We start from the raw sequence: 23313 nt of genomic DNA, 5'->3' as shown, positions 1-23313 counted from the left end.
ACCTTAGATTGAACCCAAAAAAAAATCATTTATTCGGAATGAACTAAGGTGAAAATATGTGAAGCATTACAATCCGTCATTGATTTTTTCACGCAAGCTTATTGCGTTTATTAGTGAAGAAATGAATCAAGCGTAATGTAACTAAAATAATAAATATCTCTCTACAATACGGTGTAGGTATTAGGAATCGCTGATTTTTTGAATAATTTGCGTGTATTAGCCAACGTTACATCCTATGCTAACATTTCCTCGCAGGAGACCACATAATAAAACTAACATTTTGAAGTCAAAATAACTAATATTGCTTAGAATGCGTGTTTGCAGGACTCTTTAAAGTACAACAATGATGCTAATTTGAAGGATAGTGAAAAAAGGCGTTGCCCTAAGCACATGTGAATCCTTTTTCGCAAATTTTATATCAATTTGTTCTTTGTAAACCTGTGAGTTTATGCACTTTCGCTTACGTATACTCATATAGACATAATCTCAATTCTTCGAGCCGAGTCGATTGATTAATAACACCATGAGACTTTGGGACTTCTATAAAGACCTGGAATGTTACACTTGGCGTATGGGGATAAGCAAAACTGTTTATTCTTTCTCCAAATAAAAACAAATTATTATTGTTTACGTTTATTTCCTTATCAGTAAACATATGCACATAAATTGTACTAATCTAGATAAAGTTTTTATTTCCAATGCTCACGTCTTGTATTACAAAAACGCTTAACCAATGTGAAAAGAAAACTCTTCGAGTATTACGTTATACATACTATTCCTTAGTAACGACTCTCTTGTACCGGTTCTCCCTTAACATGCTATTCACATTTTTTATTCGTTTTGCAGTTGATTGCTTCCATGCTGTTGACTTGTTAGCTTAATTATACTATTCACATATACGTACACGCAACGCTGAAATAAATAAACCTACAGCTGGTCTACACACTAGTAGTTGAACGGTTTGCTGGGCAGTTTGTAGTGATATCCGTCCTGATCGAGGGTGTGGCTTGGGGGCAGTGCACAGTTGGGCCCTTCTCCACCGTTCGTACAGCAATACGGAGGAACACCTCCGGCAGGGCAGCCTGGCTGTGGCGTCGGCGATGGTGGGAAAGTTGGCCTGCTAGGGACAACGCAGTTTGGACCTACACCTCCGTTGGTGCAACAGTACGGTGGAACACCACCGGCCGGGCAGGCCTGCGGTTGCGTTGGAGGTGGTCGAGTGACAGGTGGGGAAGTCGGTCGGCCTGGAACGATACAGTTCGGGCCTTGTCCTCCGTTGGTACAACAATACGGTGGTACTCCCCCGTAAGGGCATCCAGGCTGGGAGGTTGGCGGTGGTCTTGTCACTGGAGGTGAAGTAGGGCGACCTGGGACAACACAGCTGGGGCCCTGTCCGCCGTTGGTACAGCAGAAGGGGGGGACACCGCCATTGGGGCATCCGGGTTGTTGAGTTGGGGGTGGTCGTGTAACTGGAGGTTGAGATGGCACGACACAATTTGGTCCTACAAATGAAAAAAACCGTTTCGTTAGCTAGATAAAATGCTTGAAAAATTAGGATCAACTAACCATATCCTCCGTTGGTACAGGGTGGCAGGTACTCGTTCTCAGATGGAGGTCGTGTTGGTCCGGGAGTTGGTTGAGGTCTAGGAACGATACAGTTTGGCCCCTGTCCTCCATTTGTGCAGCAGTACGGTGGAACTCCTCCGTTCGGACATCCGGCGGGAGTAGTCGGTCTTGGAGGAAGGGTTGGGACGATGCAGTTTGGACCTTGTCCTCCATTGGTACAACAGTATGGTGGGATTCCACCGTAGGGGCATGATGGAGTTGTAGGGCGTGGTGGTTGAGTTGGAACTACACAATTCGGACCTTGTCCACCATTGGTACAACAATAAGGCGGAACTCCACCGTTCGGGCATCCTGATGGCGTTGTTGGTCGAGGAGGTTGTGTAGGGACAATACAGTTGGGTCCTTGTCCACCATTTGTACAGCAATATGGTGGAATTCCTCCACTAGGGCATCCAGCAGGAGTTGTCGGGCCTGGAGTTGGTCGAGAAGGTACTATACAGTTAGGTCCCTGACCGCCATTGGTGCAGCAGTATGGTGGAACTCCGCCATAAGGACAAGTGGGAGTGGTTGGTCGTGGCGGTTGTGTTGGTACAATACAGTTTGGTCCTTGTCCACCATTAGTACAACAATATGGTGGTACCCCTCCATAGGGACAACCAGCGGGCGAAGTTGGTCGTGGAGGTTGTGTTGGAACAACGCAGTTTGGTCCTTGTCCACCATTTGTACAGCAATAAGGAGGTATTCCGCCACTCGGACAACCAGCTGGAGTGGTTGGTCGTGGTGGCTGAGTCGGCCGAGTTGGGACTATGCAGTTCGGGCCTTGTCCACCGTTTGTACAACAGTAAGGGGGAACACCACCATAAGGACAACCAGCAGGGGAGGTTGGTGGTCGTGTCGGTGGTGAGGTCGGTCCTGGCGGTCGAGTTTGACATGCTGGTCCTGAAAATATTATGGTTATCATATAGTACTGTCTGGATGGATTCAAATAGTTAATATCACTCACCAGTTCCTCCATTTGGACAGGGAGGAAGATACTCGTTGCTTTGAGTTGGTCTTGTCGGTGGTCGAGTTGGTACAAGGCAGTTAGGTCCTTGACCTCCGTTGGTACAGCAGTATGGTGGGACACCTCCATTGGGACATCCTGCTGGAGTTGTTGGACCTGGCGTTGGTCGGGATGGTACAACACAGTTTGGACCAGTTCCTCCGTTGGTACAACAGTATGGTGGAATGCCTCCATAAGGGCATCCGGATGGGGTAGTTGGACCTGGTGTTGGTCTAGATGCAACCACACAATTGGGACCCTCTCCGCCGTTGGTGCAGCAATATGGAGGAACTCCTCCAAATGGACAAGGTGCAGGTGTGGTGGATGGCCCTGGGTACGGTCTTGTTGGTACTACACAATTGGGTCCACTTCCTCCATTAGTACAACAGAAAGGAGGCACTCCGCCGTTAGGACATCCAGCAGGTGTAGTTGGTCCTGGAGTTGGCCTGGACGGCACAACGCAGTTTGGACCTTGTCCTCCATTTGTGCAACAGTTTGGCGGAACTCCACCATATGGACAAGGTCTGGGAGTGGTTGATGGACCGTATGGTGGACGTGTAGGCACTACACAGTTCGGGCCGCTGCCACCATTAGTACAACAATACGGAGGAACACCACCGTTGGGACACCCGGCAGGTGTTGTTGGTGCGGGACTTGGTCTGGTAGGAACGATGCAATTCGGTCCTTGTCCACCGTTTGTACAGCAGTATGGTGGAACCCCTCCATATGGACATGGTCTTGTAGTTGTTGATGGTCCAAGCGGTGGTCTAGTGGGAACAATGCAGTTTGGACCGCTTCCACCATTTGTACAGCAGTATGGAGGCACTCCACCATTTGGACAACCGGAGGGTGTCGTTGGACCAGGTGTAGGTCTGGATGGTACAACACAGTTAGGGCCTTGTCCTCCATTGGTACAACAGTAGGGAGGAATTCCTCCGTAGGGGCATGGTCGAGGAGTCGTTGTTGGACCTGGAGTTGGCCTACTTGGTGGTCTGCAATATTGTAATTCAGAGTAATGTAGATCACATGAAGTTATTTAAAGTTACCTGGTTGGTGGAGGAGTTATTGGTAAGACACATTCTGGACCTTGTCCGCCGTTGAGACAAGGTGGAAGGTATTCGTTGTCGCTACCTGGTGGTGGTGGTGGTGGTCGAGTTGGTGGCGGTGTTGCTGGAGATGGGACATAGCAGTTTGGTCCAGTTCCTCCATTGGTACAGCAATATGGTGGGACTCCCCCATTGGGACAACCAGCTGGTGTGGTTGGTCTTTGAGTAGGAACTACACAATTTGGTCCTGATCCTCCATTTGTACAACAATATGGTGGTACTCCACCAAATGGACATGGCCTAGGAGTTGTTGGTGTTGGTTTTGAAGGAAGAGCACAGTTTGGACCCGTACCGCCGTTAGTGCAACAGTATGGTGGAATACCTCCGAATGGACAAGGTCTTGGGGAAGTCGGGGCAGGTGATGTTGGTGATGGTTGCGCACAGTTTGGCCCTGACCCTCCGTTGGTACAGCAGTAAGGTGGTATTCCTCCGAACGGACAAGGTCTTGGCGTTGTTGGATACGGTGTCGATGGAGAAGGCACTGCACAATTTGGACCGCTTCCTCCGTTGGTACAACAATAAGGTGGTACTCCACCGTTGGGACATCCTGCTGGTGTGGTAGGGCCTGGAGTTGGTCTGGGTGGAACTACGCAGTTCGGACCTTGTCCTCCATTTGTGCAGCAATATGGAGGTATGCCACCATAGGGACATGGAGTAGGACTTGGTGAAGGGCCGGGAGTGGGCCTGCCAGGTACGATGCAGTTAGGCCCAGTTCCACCATTAGTACAACAGTAAGGTGGAATTCCTCCGAAGGGGCACGGTCTTGGTGTTGGAGGCGCTGGCGTTGACGGTGATGAGACTTCACAATTAGGTCCAGAACCACCATTGGTACAGCAATACGGTGGAATCCCTCCAAATGGACAAGGTCGAGGTGTGCTGGGCCGATCCGGTTTATCCGGTGATGGGAATGGAATGTTTGGCCGCGGATACTCGTAGCCGTCTGGACCCAGGTGGGTGGTTATCGCCCCATGACTGGATGTGGCTAACGCTAGGCAAAGCACTAGCAGCCGCTGCAATGAGATAGAGGAAAACAGTGTTTAAAACCAATTAGCAACATTGTAGTTCCGCTCATTCTTTGCGGATGGCCGATTAACAGTCAGTAGAAGATGGTGTTGATCGCTGCGCCTTGATTGATTTATGCGTACTTATGTCACGATTCAATGCTCGGATGGCGCCATCGCGGCTTCTTCGAACGGCATCAGATTCGCCCTAGTGAACCGGAATGGCGGTGCGATTGTGCTGTGTGGGCTGATCACATTATAGTGTCTGCATGTTGGTGGCCATCTCCGAGGAGATCAGACTGCTTGTCGAGCCGGTACCTACGTGCGTGTCATCGTGCGTAGAATACCTAAACGAATGACGGTAGCAAAACAAAACCAGCACTAATCGCGACCGGGGGTTATAATTTGAATGGATCTTTTTCTCCTCACATGTCGACGGAAAACGATCGTGGAGAGGATTCCGAAACAGTGGCATTTGGAGAGCATTCATCAATGGTAATTTTGTTTTGCTTTGTCGGTACCTACTGTATGGATTGGCGTTTGAATCGTGAGATGCGATTATGATTACGCTTTGCTTGAAGAGGTGTGGCGTCGATAATAAAAAATTATTATACTATAGAAGCAATAAAATTGATGGGATTACACAAATTGAAACATATGCAAAATCATAGAAAACGGAGTTAAATTGTTGATTGAATTATTCATTTTTGTTCCGGTAGAGTTGATCGTAAAATACACCTGGTTAGACTGCGAATAACAAATTGACTTGTTTTAACTACACGGATGGGTCGAGAAAGATGCTACTGACCTTGGTGGATCTTTTTTATGCAGTTGGTTTTAGCGTCTAATGGGCCATTTGAATATGCAAATTGAGAAATGGTGCGTCATCGATTGCAACCCTAAGATGAATCTGGTTTGTTTTTTGCATCTTCACTAATTTTTATTATTTAGGGTAACGGGAGGTAATGTTAGCCTTCGGTATAACGTTGGCTCATCAAGTAATTTAATCAATAATTCAGCGATAATACATCGTTTTGTGAATAGATATTTATCACTGCTTTTTTAACCTTTTCAGGACGACTTTTTTACGTAAATTTGACGTACAAATTCGATTTTTTTCACTGGATCCTTCCAAAACTAGTAAAGAAAGAATTGAAAAGACATAGAGTCCTAGGGCGTCCAAACTGTTCTGAAGTACATATCCTCGAGTGCATCAGAAAATAGGTTTAGAAAGAAAATGTCCTAAACCAAGATGTATGTCTAAAAATATCCATATGATCATAATACATAAGTTAATCAAGTTGTGAATAAACGTAAACAGTGATGTAAAATGTCATTTGCATTCGTTTCTATAATTTTCCCAGAACTTTTTTCAGAAGTTAGCTTTTGATTCTTGATGTATGACGAACTTAAACTGCCCCTAACCGCAAGTCAGACTTATCTGTATATGGACGCCATATCCAGATAAGTCTGACTTGCGGTTAGCGGCAGTATAGTGCTTAAATGTGCCTACAACTTTGTCTAACAAGACATTGCTGTAAATATGTAATCTGGGGCGTGGGAGGCAAAATGTCATTCAAATGACATTATGTCAAATGACACGTGACATTTTGGAGAGATTTCACTCTCCAACCTTAGATGTTATATTTAGAGCAACCCTTGAACAAAAATATAGCCCTTCTCAAGCTTTATGAGTACATCTAAAATTATGATGTGAATTTCACTGCACCCAACCAGCGGATGGCAGATTTTAATACAGTTCTGCATAAGAACCTTACAGAAACTGTATAATAATTGCGCATATACAATATCGGAAGATTTTAATACAATTGTTGAATTGAAATAATACAGATTTGTATTATTTTAATACAATATCTGTATAAAAAGCTTACAGAATTGTATATGCTCAGATTTTATACAATAATTGTCAGATTTGTTTTTTGGGTGTGCTGAAGAAAGTTTATAACAAATTAGTCAAATGACATGCAGATGACATTTTACTAGCCTGAACGTAAACTATTTCAGGATCTCCAAAACGTCCATGTGATCTACCCGATCAACCAAGTCCTGAACGACGTAATCATGCATCGCTGAACATCCCAGCAGGTCTGTTGAACCGTTAGGAGTGCACTCGTTACTTTACATCATGAAAGATTTATCCGTGCATCGTTGAACATCCAACCAGGATCATTGAGCCGATAGGATTTCACTCATTAATTGGATTCTCCTTGAGTCGATGTTCTAAGATTCAATGTCAACTCGTGGTAGCATATGCTTCTATACTAAAAATATTTTCTCAGTTACTCTGCCCTCGTAAGTTGTGCAGTAAGATGCGCGACTACAAAACCATGCTGACGGTGGCTGGGTTCTAATTCCGGTCGCAGTCTAAGACATTTTCGGGTTTGGAAATTGTTTTTAGTATCATCGTGTAGTATCCACTACCCAGGACACCCAGGACACCTGGAACCTATTACAGAGTGATAATGACAGCTGCTGGTTCTAAAATGCATTTAAAAGTATCACCTCGAAAAATCTTGAAGTTTGATACCCATATTGATAGGGTTCTGAACGTTTTTCAAATTGGCCACTTCCCCCGGGGCACTTGGAACCTACCACAGAGTGGTCAGGGCAACTGCTCGTTCTGAATATGCTTCCTGAATCATCTTCATGAAAAATCTTGAAGTTTGATACCTATATTGATAGGGTTCTGAACGTTTTTCAAATTGGCCACTTCCCCCGGGGCACTTGGAACCTACTACAGATTGGCCAGGGCAACTGATCATCATGAATATGCTTCCTGAAGCATCTTCATGAAAATTCTTGATGTTTGATACCCATATTGATAGGGTGCTGAAGGTTTTTCAAATTGGCCACTTCCCCCGGGGCACTTGGAACCTACTACAGATTGGTCAGGGCAACTGATCATCATGAATATGCTTCCTGAAGCATCTTCATGAAAAATCTTGATGTTTGATACCCATATTGATAGGGTTCTGAACGTTTCTCAAATTGGCCATTTTCCCCGGGGCACCTGGAACCTACCACAGAGTGGTCAGGGCAACTGATCGTTCTGAATATGCTTCCTGAATCATCTTCATGAAAAATCTTGAAGTTTGATACCCATATTGATAGGGTTCTGAACGTTTTTCAAATTGGCCACTTCCCCCGGGGCACCTTGAACGTACTACAGAATGGTCAGGGCAACTGATCATCCTGAATATGCTTCCTGAAGCATCTTCATGAAAAATTTTGAAGTTTGATACCCATATTGATAGGGTTCTGAACTTTTTTCAAATTGGCCACTTCCCCCGGGGAACCTGGAACCTACTACAGAGCGGTCAGAGCAACTGATCATCCTGAATATGCTTCCTGAAGCATCTTCATGAAAAATCTTGAAGTTTGATACCCATATTGATAGGGTTCTGAACGTTTTTCAAATTGGCCACTTCCCCCGGGGCACCTGGATCCTACTACAGAGTGGTCAGGGCAACTGATCATGCTGAATATGCTTCCTGAAGCATCTTCATGAAAAATCTTGAAGTTTGATACCCATATTGATAGGGTTCTGAACGTTTTTCAAATTGGCCACTTCCCCCGAGGCACCTGGAACCTACTACAGAGTGGTCAGGGCAACTGATCATCCTGAATATGCTTCCTGAAGCATCTTCATGAAAAATCCTGAAGTTTGGTACCCATATTGATAGGGTTCTGAACGTTTTTCAAATTGGCCACTTCCCCCGGGGAACCTGGAACCTACTACAGAGCGGTCAGAGCAACTGATCATCCTGAATATGCTTCCTGAAGCAACCTCATGAAAAATCTTGAAGTTTGATACCCACATTGATAGGGTTCTGAACGTTTTTCAAATTGGCCACTTCCCACGAGGCACGTGGAACCTACTACAGAGTGGTCAGGGCAACTGATCGTCCTGAATATGCTTCCTGAAGCATCTTCATGAAAAATCTTGAAGTTTGATACCCATATTGATAGGGTTCTGAACGTTTTTCAAATTGGCCACTTCCCCCGGGGAACCTGGAACCTACTACAGAGCGGTCAGGGTAACTGATCGTCCTGAATATGCTTCCTGAAGCATCTCCATGAAAAATCTTGAAGTTTGATACCCATATTGATAGGGTTTTGAACGTTTTTCAAATTGGCCACTTCCCCCGGGGCACCTGGAACGTACTACAGAATGGTCAGGGCAACTGATCATCCTGAATATGCTTCCTGAAGCATCTTCATGAAAAATCTTGAAGTTTGATACCCATATTGATAGGGTTCTGAACGTTTTTCAAATTGGCCACTTCCCCCGGGGAACCTGGAACCTACTACAGAGCGGTCAGAGCAACTGATCATCCTGAATATGCTTCCTGAAGCATCTTCATGAAAAATCTTGAAGTTTGATACCCATATTGATAGGGTTCTGAAAGTTTTTCAAATTGGCAACTTCCCCCGAGGCACCTGGAACCTACTACAGAGTGGTCAGGGCAACTGATCGTCCTGAATATGCTTCCTGAAGCATCTTCATGAAAAATCCTGTAGTTTGGTACCCATATTGATAGGGTTCTGAACGTTTTTCAAATTGGCCACTTCCCCCGGGGAACCTGGAACCTACTACAGAGCGGTCAGAGCAACTGATCATCCTGAATATGCTTCCTGAAGCAACCTCATGAAAAATCTTGAAGTTTGATACCCACATTGATAGGGTTCTGAACGTTTTTCAAATTGGCCACTTCCCACGAGGCACGTGGAACCTACTACAGAGTGGTCAGGGCAACTGATCGTCCTGAATATGCTTCCTGAAGCATCTTCATGAAAAATCTTGAAGTTTGATACCCATATTGATAGGGTTCTGAACGTTTTTCAAATTGGCCACTTCCCCCGGGGAACCTGGAACCTACTACAGAGCGGTCAGGGTAACTGATCGTCCTGAATATGCTTCCTGAAGCATCTCCATGAAAAATCTTGAAGTTTGATACCCATATTGATAGGGTTTTGAACGTTTTTCAAATTGGCCATTTCCCCCGGGGCACCTTGAACCTACTACAGAATGGTCAGGGCAACTGATCATCCTGAATATGCTTCCTGAAGCATCTTCATGGAAAATCTTGAAGTTTGATACCCATATTGATAGGGTTCTGAACGTTTTTCAAATTGGCCACTTCCCCCGGAGCACCTGGAACCTAATACAGAGTGGTCAGGGCAACTGATCGTCCTGCATATGCTTTCTGAAGCATCTCCATAATATGGTACCGGATAATATATACGTGATTGGAAGGATATACATAGTATCCGGAACCAGGTTTACTGAAATGGCCATATCTCAGATGTTTTTCAACGGATCTTAGCGCAACCGCCCGCATTCAATTTTCAATAATATCTAGTTTCTAGGAAAATAGTGTTTATCGATGTAACTTCAAACCACATAAAAATACGAGCGGCAGAAAAAATGTGTTTTTGACATGGCCTCCGAAAATCCGGAACATCTCCGGTGTCCGGTGGCCAGTATTCGTGACCGTGCATGTTCCTAAATCTTGACTAAATTTGCCGTCGAATGCTTCCGGTTTTGTCCAATTTCATCAATTTTTCAAAAAGTTATAAGGATTTGAATTTGGGCCAAATTTTGCCTATCTCAATCATTTTGCCTAACCCCTGTAGAAGTGAATCAATCAGCACGAAGACAGCACCAACATGTGTAAGTGTATGAAAATGTTAAAAATGGAAACAAAAAATGACGCTTTTTCTAATCGATTTAGAACAGTAGTGAAAGATATGACCACCTCAGTGATGGCTAATGGGCAAAAGAGAGAACAAAAAAATAATATTAGGAAACCTAAGTTTCTCAGAATTTTTTTTCTTCTTTTCCAAAAAAACATGCTTCTGAAGAAAAGTCCAATTAATGCGAATTTCTACTGATGCCATCCCCGGTAACCACAACATTCACTAAACACAACGGAGTTGATACACCCAACCAGCGGATGGCAGATTTTAATACAGTTCTGCATAAGAACCATGCAGAAACTGTATAATAATTGTGCATATACAATTTCGGCAGATTTTAATACAATTATCACCGAAAAAAATCTTTATATTGAATATATTTGTCGCACACATAAATTTTTGCAATTTGGCGACCCAAATATATGCAATTTGTACCCACACATAAATTCAATAACTGCATATTAGAGACCACACATACATTTTATTTGATTATAGATTATGTTTGTACTTCGCGTGGAGAGTGGTTATGTGTGCACTAATTAGAATCATGAATTAAATTAATGGATTTTTGCCAATAAAAATGTGTGGAATTTTTGTAGTGTGGTAATGAAATAATACAGATTTGTACTGCCGCTAACCGCAAGTCGAGCACATCTGTATATGGAGACCATATACAGATGTGCTCGACTTGCGGTTAGCGGCAGTGTATTATTTTAATACAATATTTGTATAAAAAGCTTACAGATTTGTATATGCCCAGATTTTATACAATAATTATCAGATTTGTTTTTTGGGTGTATAAATCTTACCCACAGCATGCCAAGAAAAATACTTTTGAGCGGGGTAGTTCTTCCTATTTTTTTATCCTGATGACAATCTTGACGTTTACCTTCGCAGTCTAGCCTGCGAGAGTAAGACCGACTCGGAATTCTAAAACAAAAATAAGCGCGACAATATGATAAAAGTTGTAATACTCAATGACATTTTTGAAAATCAATAATCTTGAGGGAATTTTTCAGATAATTCCTTCGTGCTGTTTCTCATAAAAATTTCTAAGAAACTGCATCGTGGAATTCCTAAGAATATTCCAGGAAAATTCCAAAAAAATGGCAGTAAACATTCCTGAGAATTTCAAGAAAAATCTTCGAATGTTAATTCCATATAATTTTCCGTGAAAGTTTCGAATAATTTCTAGTGGTAATTTCTCCAGGAATTCCACCAATTCCATCCAATTTATACAGAAATTACACCGTTATTGAAGTGATCAATCGAATTATCGGAGTAAATCCTAAAATAATTACCGAAGAGATCCTGGAAGAATTCCGGTGGAAACTTCAAGCTTTCCACCGGGAGATCCTCCAGGAGTTTCTCCGGAAATTCCTCCTGGAGTTCCTCCGGAAATTCTTCCAGGAGTTCCACCAGCAGTTCCTCCAAGAATTCCTCTAGGATTTCTTCCGAGAATTATTCCGGTACGGGGGTTCCTTTATCCAGAATTTCCTCCGGGAATTCATTCAGGTTTTCTTTCTGAAATTCATTTAGGCTTCATCAGGAATTTATATAGAAATTTATCCAGAAGCTGCTCCGAGAATTTCTCTGGGAGCTCCTCAGGGAATTCTCCGGGAGGTCCTCTGATGATGTTGATGGTAATCCAGCTACATACCCCTACAAAGGTTTCAGCCAGACGAGATTTATCTATAAGATGAATTCTCTAAGATTTTTTTCGAGACTTCTTCTGGTAGTTCCAGTAGTAGTTCTTCCGGGGGTTCCTCTGAAAATTCCTCCGGAAGTTCCACCAGTAGCTCTTCCAGGAAATAATTCAGGCTTTTTTTAGGAAATCAACAATTTAGCTGGAAATTTATCCCGAAGTTCTTCCGACAGTTTCTCTGGGAGTTTCTCCGGGAGGTCCTATAGGAATTCTTCTAGGAGTTCCTTCGGGAGTTCCATCAGCTTCTCCGGGTGTTCCTCTGTGGAGGAACTTGCAGAGGAACTTCCAGAGTATATTCTGGAGAACCTCCCGGAGGAATTTTTGGGGGAATTCCCGGAGAAATTTTCAGAGGAGTTGACCTTTCCCGTCATTTTTTTTTGCGTTCGAACGATTCTTTGGCTTATTTAAGGTCAACTTTCCCAGAGAACCCATATTTTTCGACGCTTCTTAGTATTTTTAGGCCGGTCCACACCTGCATCACTGTTTGGGTTTTAGTTTTCGATTTTAAAAACTGTTAGAGGCTTCAAAAGTATGGGTTCTTTGGAAAAGTGGACCTTAAATTAGCCATAGAATCGACTGAGACAATAAAACGAGATACAATTTTTGACGGGAAAGGTCAATTCTCGGAGGAACTGCAGGTGGAACATCTGGAGGAACTTCTTGTGGAATTTCTTGAAGAACTACAGGAAGAATTTCCGGATGAAATCCTGGAAGAATTCCCGGAGGAGCTCTCGTAGGAATTCCCAGGTGAACTCTCAAATGAATTTCCGTAAGAATTCCAGGAGGAACTCCTGGAAGAATTCTTAGAGGACCTCCCGGAGGAACTCCCAGAGAAATTCTCTGAGCAATTTCTAAAGGAATTCCTGAAAAAAAGCCTGAATAAATTCCCGGAGGAACTACTGGTGGAACTCACGGAGGAATTTCCAGAGGAACAGACGGTGAAATACCTGGAGTTGAATTTCTTGAGGAACTTCCGAAATCCCATTTCCCGTGAAATTCCTGCCAAATATCCCTTAGGAATTCCCTGTGCAGTTCGTGGAGGGATTCCCGCAAGAACTCCTGGAGGAGCTCCCGGAGGAACTCCCACAAGCACTTTCGGAGGAATCCCCACAAGGAAGTCCTGAAATGATTATTGGAGAAGTTCCTGAAGGAATTTCCGGAGAAATATACCAGGAAAAATACCAGTAGGAATTAATGGAGAAATTCCCAGATGAAATCCTAAAAGTATTCCTATATGAATTGCTAAGGAAATTACCGGATGAATTCCCGGGGGTTTGTTTTGGAAAAAAATCCTGGAAGATGGAAGATTTCTGAATGAAATTCTGGAGTAAATTCCGAGAAAAAAATCCAGGACGATTCCACGGAAAAAATCCTGAAGGAATTCCTAGAGAAGTACCTGAACGAATTCCCGGAAAAATACCTGGAAGATTTTCCGGGGAAATACTTGGACGAATTCCTGGAGAAATTCCTTAAGAAATATCTAGAGGAATTCTTGAAGGACATTCTGGAGTAATTGCGAAAAGAATTCCAGAATGAAATCCTAGATGATTTCGCTAGGAATTTCGAGGGAATTTTGAAGCAACATAAAAAGCTCACAATCACTTCACGGTCGTCGTGGGTGGTTCTGGGCCGTACGGTACCAACGTATTTTCTTCTTGGAATAAGGCCTTACAAATATTCAATTAACATTTTGTCCTACTGGTCTCCGATTGGTCAAGGGGGGGGGGGATAATAAAAAATAAATATTTAAATGAAAAAAAAATAAAAAAAACTCCCCGGATTTGTTAAAGAATGTTTTAAAATCCTCAAAATTATCAGAATTTTATTTTGTTGCCCCCTCAAAATATTATTTTTTGGCACAAAAAATCCGAAGGGGGGAGGCAAAATAGTAATTGATAGACCCTGGCTTAGTCATCTTGGCTAAGCGTAGCTGAGCATGGTTTTATAAAAGCATTGAAATATTGTGTTTGGTAGAGAACACTGGGTTTTAGAGAAAAAATATTAAAATCTAAAACTAATCTTTCATTTTTAAAATTAATTCCAGATTTTGGCATCCTAGAGAAAATTTATAATGCCATAAAGAACGAGGATCACAAAAAAAATCCGAAGAGTGGTTTATGATTATAAAAACTTTACATTCTAGGAATGGTGAAAAATATAATGACCCTCAAAAGAATCTGGTAACAATTTAAAAAATCCACAATACTGCCGTAATCTGAAAAAGTGACGTATACGCCATTTTCCAAAAATGGTGTTAACGAGTACTACTCATCGAGCTCTTTAACAGAAAAATGGAAAACATGCATATTGTAAAATGGCTGTTACATTACTTTTCCAGATTACGGCAGAATACTGAATATAGTATTAATGTTATTATTGATTTTCACAATTGAATAAAGGAATTTTAAACAGAATACAAACATTTCAAGGAGATTTCCTGAGCCCGAAATGTTGTTTTCCCATCCCGATTTTGGCAACACCCGTTTTTGGCAACATTTTCTTCCCGATTTTGGCAACAACCTCGAAAATATTTTTTTATAACTTTTTAGAGCTAAAACCTTTTTATTAATATGTAATAGGATAAACAAAACCAAAAGTGAATGTCATTAAGGTTTATATGCGTATTATGGGCTCTGTACGAATAGTGGGCACTTTCACTGAAATAATAAACCACCACTCGTATCACCGCTCATTGCAAACTTTTCTGCTCTTTTTATTCACGTTTTCCATGTCCCTATTCACACTACCCTAATCTAACCAGCCCACCGTAGAATGTCGTATTTTTTTACATTCTCACTGATTTTGTTGTCGACAAGCTGACTCACACCGTTGTTCATAGTACAACACCTATTAAGCGAAGTCCGCTGTTTACATCACAATCACAATCACATACAACCGATACTGCATGGGTGACACCAGGAGCAAGCAAGCCCCAGTAGGTTTAATTGCTCGATATTCTAAATGCGCTATATAGCTTCAAGTCGTTTTGTTCATTATGCGTCTCTTTTCTGGTATCAGCCGAAAAACTGTCATTTTATCATTTTATCCGTCTTTCTGCTACATTCCCGTATAGACAATAAGCAACAATTTTATTTCAACGAGTCTTATTGTTTAAAATTGACGCAAATTTATCTAACGATTAATATCAGAACACTGTTGGCTTTTTCAGTTTCCTGATGTGTCAATTGCATAACGAGCCTTTTGATTCCAGCATGTTTGCCAACAGTTCAACAGTAATTGTAAGAGATTGGTAACATGTAACCGTAAGGCTCTCGATCAGGCATTGAAAAAAATCAAATCATGAGAAAAATCGGGTTAATTTAAGCCAACTTGATCCACTGCCGCGGGGCAAGTTTTGAGCTTCCTAAGATCTTTGAAATTGGACGTTCGATGATTCACCGTTTAATGATCTTCAACGCTCACCAATGTAAGCCTATTGAGTGAAGCGAATCACTTGGTAACACAACAATGAGCGTCGTTACGGTGCGCTGATGATAGAAGCCATTCAAGCATTCTAAAAATGAAGACCTTTATGAGTCTGGAACTCTAGCACACTGAATGGGAGGCGTTGATACTTTCTCTCAGAACGCATAGTGTGGTTTGATTGTTTCCTTTCATTGTACTAGAGCAAGCACGGTACGAATGCAAAAATCGTCGCTTACTTGGATACCTCACCACGGCATCATTGTTTGTCACAGCAACGATCGCTCCTACTCGTTGTTTGGCATCCATCTGAGCGAGGCAGTTCACTCGCTTGCTATGGATACTACGATTGCAATAGATCAATGCTCACAATGCTCACTCACACTTTCAATGCCTGCTCTCGAGTGTTCTGTTTGTGATGACGAAGTATCAGAAGTGGAGTACCTCATGTGAAGTTCCCTGGTGTGAGATCGCTGGTGCAATTCTAGCTGCTTCGATAGGCGTTTGATGCGTCACATGTGGTTTTATTATTATTTATTCAGCTTGAGGCCGGAGTGGTCTCTGCGGTACATAACAGTCGTCTCCGTCCGCTGCTGTACGTCACAAATCACGCAGTCTACGGAGAGTCCGTAAATCGTCTTCCACCTGATCGATCCACCTTGATCGCTGCACACCTCGCCTTCTTGTGCCTGTCGGATCGTTGTAGAGAACCATTTTCACTCCAAGTGCACGTTGGTCCTTCACAAGTATTGTCCAGATCTCGTGTCCAAGAAATATTCTGAAATATTCCTGGGTTGAGTGCTAGGAGACCGACTAGTACAAAGGGATTTGGTTTTAGTGAGGTGAGTGTAGTTAACCCATACTCACACTACATTGGATACGCTTGACCAATGTGCAGAATGCAGATACCATTTTCTAAAACAATGGTACGTCTTAAGCCGGGCGTTCATTTTTTTTTTCCATAATGTCAGCGATAATTGTGCACAGAACTTTACTCTTAATCACACCGACCACAAGAAAGTTTGCCTCCATTGAAATCTATTATATAAGAATTCAAAATTTGTAGCACATTTTGTCGGGGTTCTGCCAAATCACACCAAGCGCCAATGAAAAATTTCCATTTTTTCCATCTCCCATGTAACAGATTCAATTAATCACAATTCGCATAGGACTTCGTTCAACGCCATAATTAAGGATACAACAAATGTACGCATGAATTGATATAAAATACTTTCCGTTTTCCTTTTGCGAACAAAATATCGATTTGGAATTCACCACGCGTTTAAATGGGCCACTCACAGTCATACGGTAAGGCGCGAACTGAGCAGCCTGTCAGAGCGACTTGTGAGTGGCTGAATGCGAAATTGAATGGTCGGTGTTGGAAATGATTTTTCGGCTGCACCCAGTCGCACTCACCACGGCGGCGATGAAGGCGACTGCAGATTATACTGAGATCCATGTTTTTCACTACATGGACTGTGAAATATTTCTACCCTGATTGACTTATTCCTTCTAAGGGGCCGTACACATATTAGACAGATCGAAGTAAGCTTTGCGCGCGGACGGTGGTGTGTTTCATCATGACAGTTTTATTTTCTATCCGTTTCGGCTGAAAACTTCGTGAATTTGGCTGGTGCTAAGCCACCATTTAGTGATGTGAAATGAAGTGATGTGATTCTGGTCATATTGATGACGCAGAGCAGGTCATGTTCGAATTAATGGCTAATTCTTGATTATTTGAAAACCTAGTGCTGTTTGCTGTGTACCTCTAAAATTTGTGTACGGTCGGTGAGGTTTATGACACTCTGGAATCGGAATCGTTTTCTGGTGAAAGAAACGACGCTAGTATCGAACAATCATCCGGCCGAGAGTGAAATGAAATCCTTTTTTGTGTGCCATAATGTTTCCATACAAACCTGTTTCAAATCAGGTGGCTTCTTTGAATGCGCCAAGGAGTAACATCGATTTGCTGAGATCTATCTGATTAATATTGTTCTTACATTTATGTGTTATATCATATCTGAAATATTATCTACGTTCTGGTATGCTAATTTTGGCTTAGTTCTTGTCATCGATTAAACAAATCAATTCTATAGTCTTCAAGATGCATGACATTTTTAACGAAGGAAAGAGCTTTCCGATCTGATCGCCACCGATTGTATGTCGTCTGTCTCTTTTATCCTCTGCAAAAGTATTAGTGCAACTCTCAGCGATAGCCCTAATACTCTCAGTGGCTGTTTGCCAATTTTCTTTCCTCCTTAAATGTACGATCCGAAAGAATGAGATACTTTTCCATTGCAATCAATTTGTTACTAAAATTAGGGTTTTTATAGCAGCTACAAGTTACATATAAGACAATTTCTACATTATTTGGCAATTTTGTTTATGGGAAGCATCTTTAGAGTACTCATACATATTCATTAGGAAAAGATCATCGCTACCGCCTGTTGGTGGTACAGCTCAAAAATCATGTTAAAATTCGCATCTGTATTTTTTGTTGACAAAAATTATGATTTTTATCTTTGCTGAAGTTTCTTCTGTAACCAATAAGGGAAGTGACAATTGACATGTATTGGGAGGTGGGTGCGGCAATTTTTTTTTCGTTTCAGAGAGCGAGTATTGGCGCTTAAACCTAGGATAATTAGCCAGGGCAAGTCTAATACCTTGTCCCACCCCAAGAAGAAGCAACACTATGGAGAACGGAGTGACGTAAATTTCTTAGCATTGTCACTCCCAACGTCTGTACAAACTTATATCAGTTGCTTATGGTGATATTCCTGAACTATATTCCCTACCAAACATCCAACTCCTTGACATCTATGAGGGCGTCGGTGAGTCGCTGGCCTCTCGCTAAGTAGATGTCATATCATCATTTCCTTCCTTTCCCTAGTAACGGAGAAGATGGGCGTGGCCGGCAATGATAGCTTTCATGCTTTATCATTTCGGACCTCCAATTGGGTTTATCCCAAATAGTAATCCATAAGCAATTGGGGTAAGAAAGTTAAAGAATCTACATGACAGCTATCAGTATGCAATCTACGAAATACTACGTTACCACGCAACGCAACGCAACTTTTATCAGCGAAACCACTTTCTGATCCAATTTCGGGTTGTAAGATCCGAGTTTTCTGCCTCTTCCTGGCAGGTCATCCAAAGTGTAGTGTTCCGTGTACTTGTCAATGATGGCTTTTAAACTCGCGTGATGAATTCCAAATCGTTTCGCCAATTTTCGCATGGTTACACCCTTTTCACTCAGCCATGTGTCCAAAACTTTCTTCTTCACATCCTTTTCAATGTGCGACATTTTGGAATCGATAAATTTAAACCGTGCAAACAATTAAACGAACGAAAAATGACAGTCAAATGACCAACAAGAAGTGATAAATTTGTCGAAAGCATCACAAATACATGCATACAACGCAAATGTATGTGGATAACTTATTTCCGATACACTCCTTATATCGCAAAAATGTCAATTATGATGCACGTGCATCATTGAAACACACTCCACATACTTTGAAGTACATATTCTAAGTGTTTGGCTTCAATCATGGAAACAAAAAAAAATAATGAAATTTTGTATGAAATTGTTTTTCCCGTTTTTGGCAACATCCCCATTTTGGCAACATTAAAATCCAGTTGTGTTGCCAAAATCGGGAAGGGACTGTATTATGAATCCTGGATACCCTAATAAGTTTTTAGGGATCTTTTGAATTTCAACTACCTATTTCTAAATATGATTGGATCGTAAAGTGCACATGTTTAAGGGGATTCATTTCAGTACCCGTTCAATCTTTCCACCATTTAAGGGGGCGACGGCACACGGAACTGAAACGTCGGGCTATGCCAAACTAGCCGTCTTAATTAAATTAGACTGAAAAGGCAACGTCAAAATATCCATTCTACCAGCCGCAATCTCTTACAATTCATTTGTTTCTGCATTCACACATCAGATTCGAATCAATCAAGCTGACATCATCCTCAGCCATCAGAAACTGAAAGCTGAAAAGCATTCAGTACTCACTACCAACCGTCGTAAAATACTCGAGAAATCTATATGACATAATACCACAAGGCGCCGCCCAACGGAGAATGAGATAATGCGTGTAGTAATAATACAATCCTATGCACATTCTTATTCAGTCATCCAAACAGGTTTAACAATTACTGATGAGTTAGAATCTACACTACAATCGTAAGAGCCGCTGACGAGGAAATATCACACCTGTTTTATGACCTGCTAAAAAGTGCTGCTGATGGATGCAGAATATGTCCATAATTTTCGGGCTACTTTTTTTTTCAAGTATGATGATTATTGAAGTATTATGTCTATATTCGTCGGCCTCTACTTTTTCACATCAATCTATAATGATTCGTAGTGGGCAATATTACTCATACAATTTTCCTGTAGCGCTGTGCGAATTGTCACCATTGCATTGCTTTGCCTAAGCAAACATCAGTTAAGTATTCCGCCACCGAGCAGTTATGCACTTTTATGAGTTCGAGCAAGTTTAAATGCTTTTTTACTCCGCGATCGTTAAGCAGTCACCCTGACACAAGGTGCAGCAGCGTTACCACTTCCGATCAAATGGGGGAACCAAGTTGAGATACTAAAAGCCAATGCTCGCCGAGGATGAACTACACCACAGAAGCTGCTGCACTTTTGAGTAATAAACCAAAATGATTGAAGACCCATTGATAGACAGCGATGGTTGCGTGCTTGACCTTTTCGTGACATTAGGCGTTTGAAGTGACAGATCGTTTGGCTGCTGATCGTTGATTCGATACGCCGATGATCGTCCAATTTACGTGTGAGATGGTACTACCGAGATAAGCCTTGAAGTTCTGTTTCCTCGAAGTGATTCTCATCCAATTAAACTGGTAATGAGGTATCGTCGCCATTGTCGGCAAAGGTTTTTTTTTGTTTGTTTGCTGAGGATGACATTCCCGCCAAAAATCGATGTCTATCAGCAGTGCTTACCATCTGCGAAAGGGCACCACACTAACTTGAGACCATTTTCAACGAACTGCTCAGCGACGAAGTATGTAATTACAAAAGCATGAGGGGATGTGATACAGGCAATGTTGCATAGGCACTCACTGAAACTCGCCTTTTTTCATGTTTTCTGTTCAATTTTATAGAATCTTATTAATATTCTTTACCTTCACCATTATCGTTTTATTTTGAAATAATTTGTGAGGGCACTCAGTTTGAAGACAAAAAAAAATGTTTTTCAAAAATCATGCCCGATTAAAATCAAGCGTATTTTCAAACCCTCCAGACAAATTGACTGAAGAATCGTGCACAATTTTATTTGATTTTCAAAATAAATAGTTATGTGTCCAGTTCCAAACTAATATCGCATACCGTTCCAGCAACCGCATGTTTTGGTGAACAATCTCCTGGTCGCCCCTCAATTCCGCCCACCACAACCAAACTCTTTCCTTTTTTGGGAGGCTTACTGTTTGGTTCTGGCTCGTTTCTCAGCTCACATTAACACTTTGTTGCCGGGCGGGTAGTTTGCTGCGAACTCCGCAAAAAGGCATGAAATGGATGGGCCCTGAGGGCACAGCAATACACCACCCGCCGCCCGTAACTGTTTCCAATCCGAGCGATGCCCAAACCAAACTTCTTTAGCAGACTGCGGTGTGGATGAACCACAACCTCGATCGCGGTATCTTCTGCTCAGGGGATTCACACTCATCTGCCTTTGTCATAGCTTTCGACTGACTGGGTCCCATGCCGCACGATCGTTGGTCGCATGTTATGCAATGATTTTGTTTTCTTGGTTTTTTTTTCGGCAAATCCGTAAAAGTGCCGATCAGATGGGACATTTTTTTTAATTTAAAGGTCACTGCGGATTCTCATCGAAACAAGAGGAGCAAAAAGATAATATGCTGCTTCTTAAACGGTTTTGTTTTTCATATAGCGAGAAGTTTTTTTTCTACAATTCAATAGAATTTTGCATGAAGGAGTAAGAAGCAGTAATTATCAACTGATTAACTTTTTCATTTTAACATTTCGAGATGCTTTTCTGTTTGCGATTGGACTCAAGGATAATTTATTCATGGATTCATAAATAAATTGGACGTTCTGATATTCCATATGGGCAACCAGGATACTAAAACTTTCCAGGATTCTGTGGACCGGTTCGACAGAACTAATGAACTACAGGGTTTTGTTATACATAAATAACCGTTCTAATATCTCTGAAGGTCGTAGTAAATCAGGTGATTCGTGTTAGTCATCAGCAGAGCACAGAACATAGAAGAATTAAAAAGAAACTCTTTTTATTTTCGCTGTGATGTTTCCTCTGTATTGACGGTGAATCGGTGATCTCTCTCTTTGAAATCCCATACTTTCTTACAGTAATATTGGATTCCCTATCATCAAACAGATAGATTCTCCAAACTGAGATTATTTTATGATCTGTTTATTTGTTTCAGGAAAAAGTACGATGTTTGCTTATTCGAGTGCGGCGTCATGGACATTTTTTTAAATCAATGGTTTTTCCTACGCTTTCCGCATCACGTTTGAAGTTTGTATTAAAATTAGTATGGGAAAACATATTTTTGCATTTTAACTTCTAGAGGTTTGAGTTCATCGTAAACCAAGTGGCACATTGCGTTAAAGTATAACCCAAAGGGTGCCGACAAATTTTGCCGAAGAAGGTATAAAGGTATAATTTTTTTCGTGGACATTCTAGCAACGTCCACGAAAAAAATTATAACGCTTGTTCAAACCATATGGTAAAAAATCGTTTATTCTGTCAGCACCGAAGACCTATGTGGATCAATAATTTAACTGAGCGTTATAACAAAATTATTGATCTTATAGGGCTTTGGTGCTGATGGGAGTTATTCGGAATTATTTAGCAAAGTAAATATTCCGGCAAGAAGAAGATGGGTTTTGCTCTCTGACAACCATAGATTGTTCGGTAGCAGGCTTCGGATTTCACACTCACCAGGATTAATCCAAACAGTGGACTGCAATTTTTCCATATTCTCTTGTGAGTAAGTGTTCTCAAAACAATATTTTAACCGGATAGATAGACGGGTGATAAACACATGAGCGCCGCCTTGAAGGATAATTCAATTTCGCGCCTCCAAATTCTCCATCTCGTCACTTCTCCACATAGTTTTGCCTTTCTCGTATACTAAGTATACGGTAAAGGCTATATGATCGCTCCAAAAACAAACTTTTTATAGAAAGCCCGGAGACCCATAGTGTTATATACCAATCGACTCAGTTCGACGAATTGAGGTGATGTCTGTGTGTGTGTGTGTGTGTGTGTGTGTGTGTGTGTGTGTGTGTGTGTGTGTATGTGTGTGTGTGTGCGCACAAAACGAAGCAAAAAATGTCACTCATTTTTCAGGCACTTATCCTCAACCGATTTACTCGCAACAAATTGCATTCGACGCAGAATCCTTTCCCATTGTTTCCTATTGGAAATTGGCCAGATCGGACTATGGGGTCGGAAGTTATGGCCAAAATACAATTTTATACGTATAAATCTCGTAGAAATGTCACTCATTTTTCAGGCACTTATCCTCAACCGATTTGCTCGCAACAAATTGCATTCGACGCAGAATCCTGTCCCATTGTTTCCTATTGGAAATTGGCCAGGTCGGACTATGGGATCGGAAGTTATGGCCAAAATACAATTTTATACGTAAAAATCGCGTAAAAAATGTCACTCATTTTTCAGGCACTTATCCTCAACCGATTTGCTCGCAACAAATTGCATT

General features: G+C 41.8%; 1 protein-coding gene across 1 annotated transcript in view; it reads right to left on the bottom strand.

Moving 5' to 3' along the window:
- Positions 1-617: 617 nt before the first annotated feature.
- The window catches only part of LOC134210801 (basic proline-rich protein-like), a 55854-nt gene continuing 33158 nt past the window's right edge, over positions 618-23313 (bottom strand). The window contains exons 2-5 of the mRNA XM_062687080.1: positions 3655-4724; positions 2570-3600; positions 1567-2505; positions 618-1502 (exon numbers count right to left, since the gene is read on the bottom strand). Coding sequence (XP_062543064.1) covers positions 946-1502; positions 1567-2505; positions 2570-3600; positions 3655-4724 — 3597 coding nt within the window. The 3' untranslated portion in view covers positions 618-945. The remainder of the gene's footprint in view (positions 1503-1566; positions 2506-2569; positions 3601-3654; positions 4725-23313) is intronic.

This window comes from Armigeres subalbatus, chromosome 2 (genome assembly GCF_024139115.2).
Source record: "Armigeres subalbatus isolate Guangzhou_Male chromosome 2, GZ_Asu_2, whole genome shotgun sequence".
NCBI lineage: Eukaryota > Metazoa > Arthropoda > Insecta > Diptera > Culicidae > Armigeres > Armigeres subalbatus.
The sequence above is the reverse complement of the archived record's forward strand: the minus strand, read 5'-3'. Positions and strand labels throughout refer to the sequence as shown.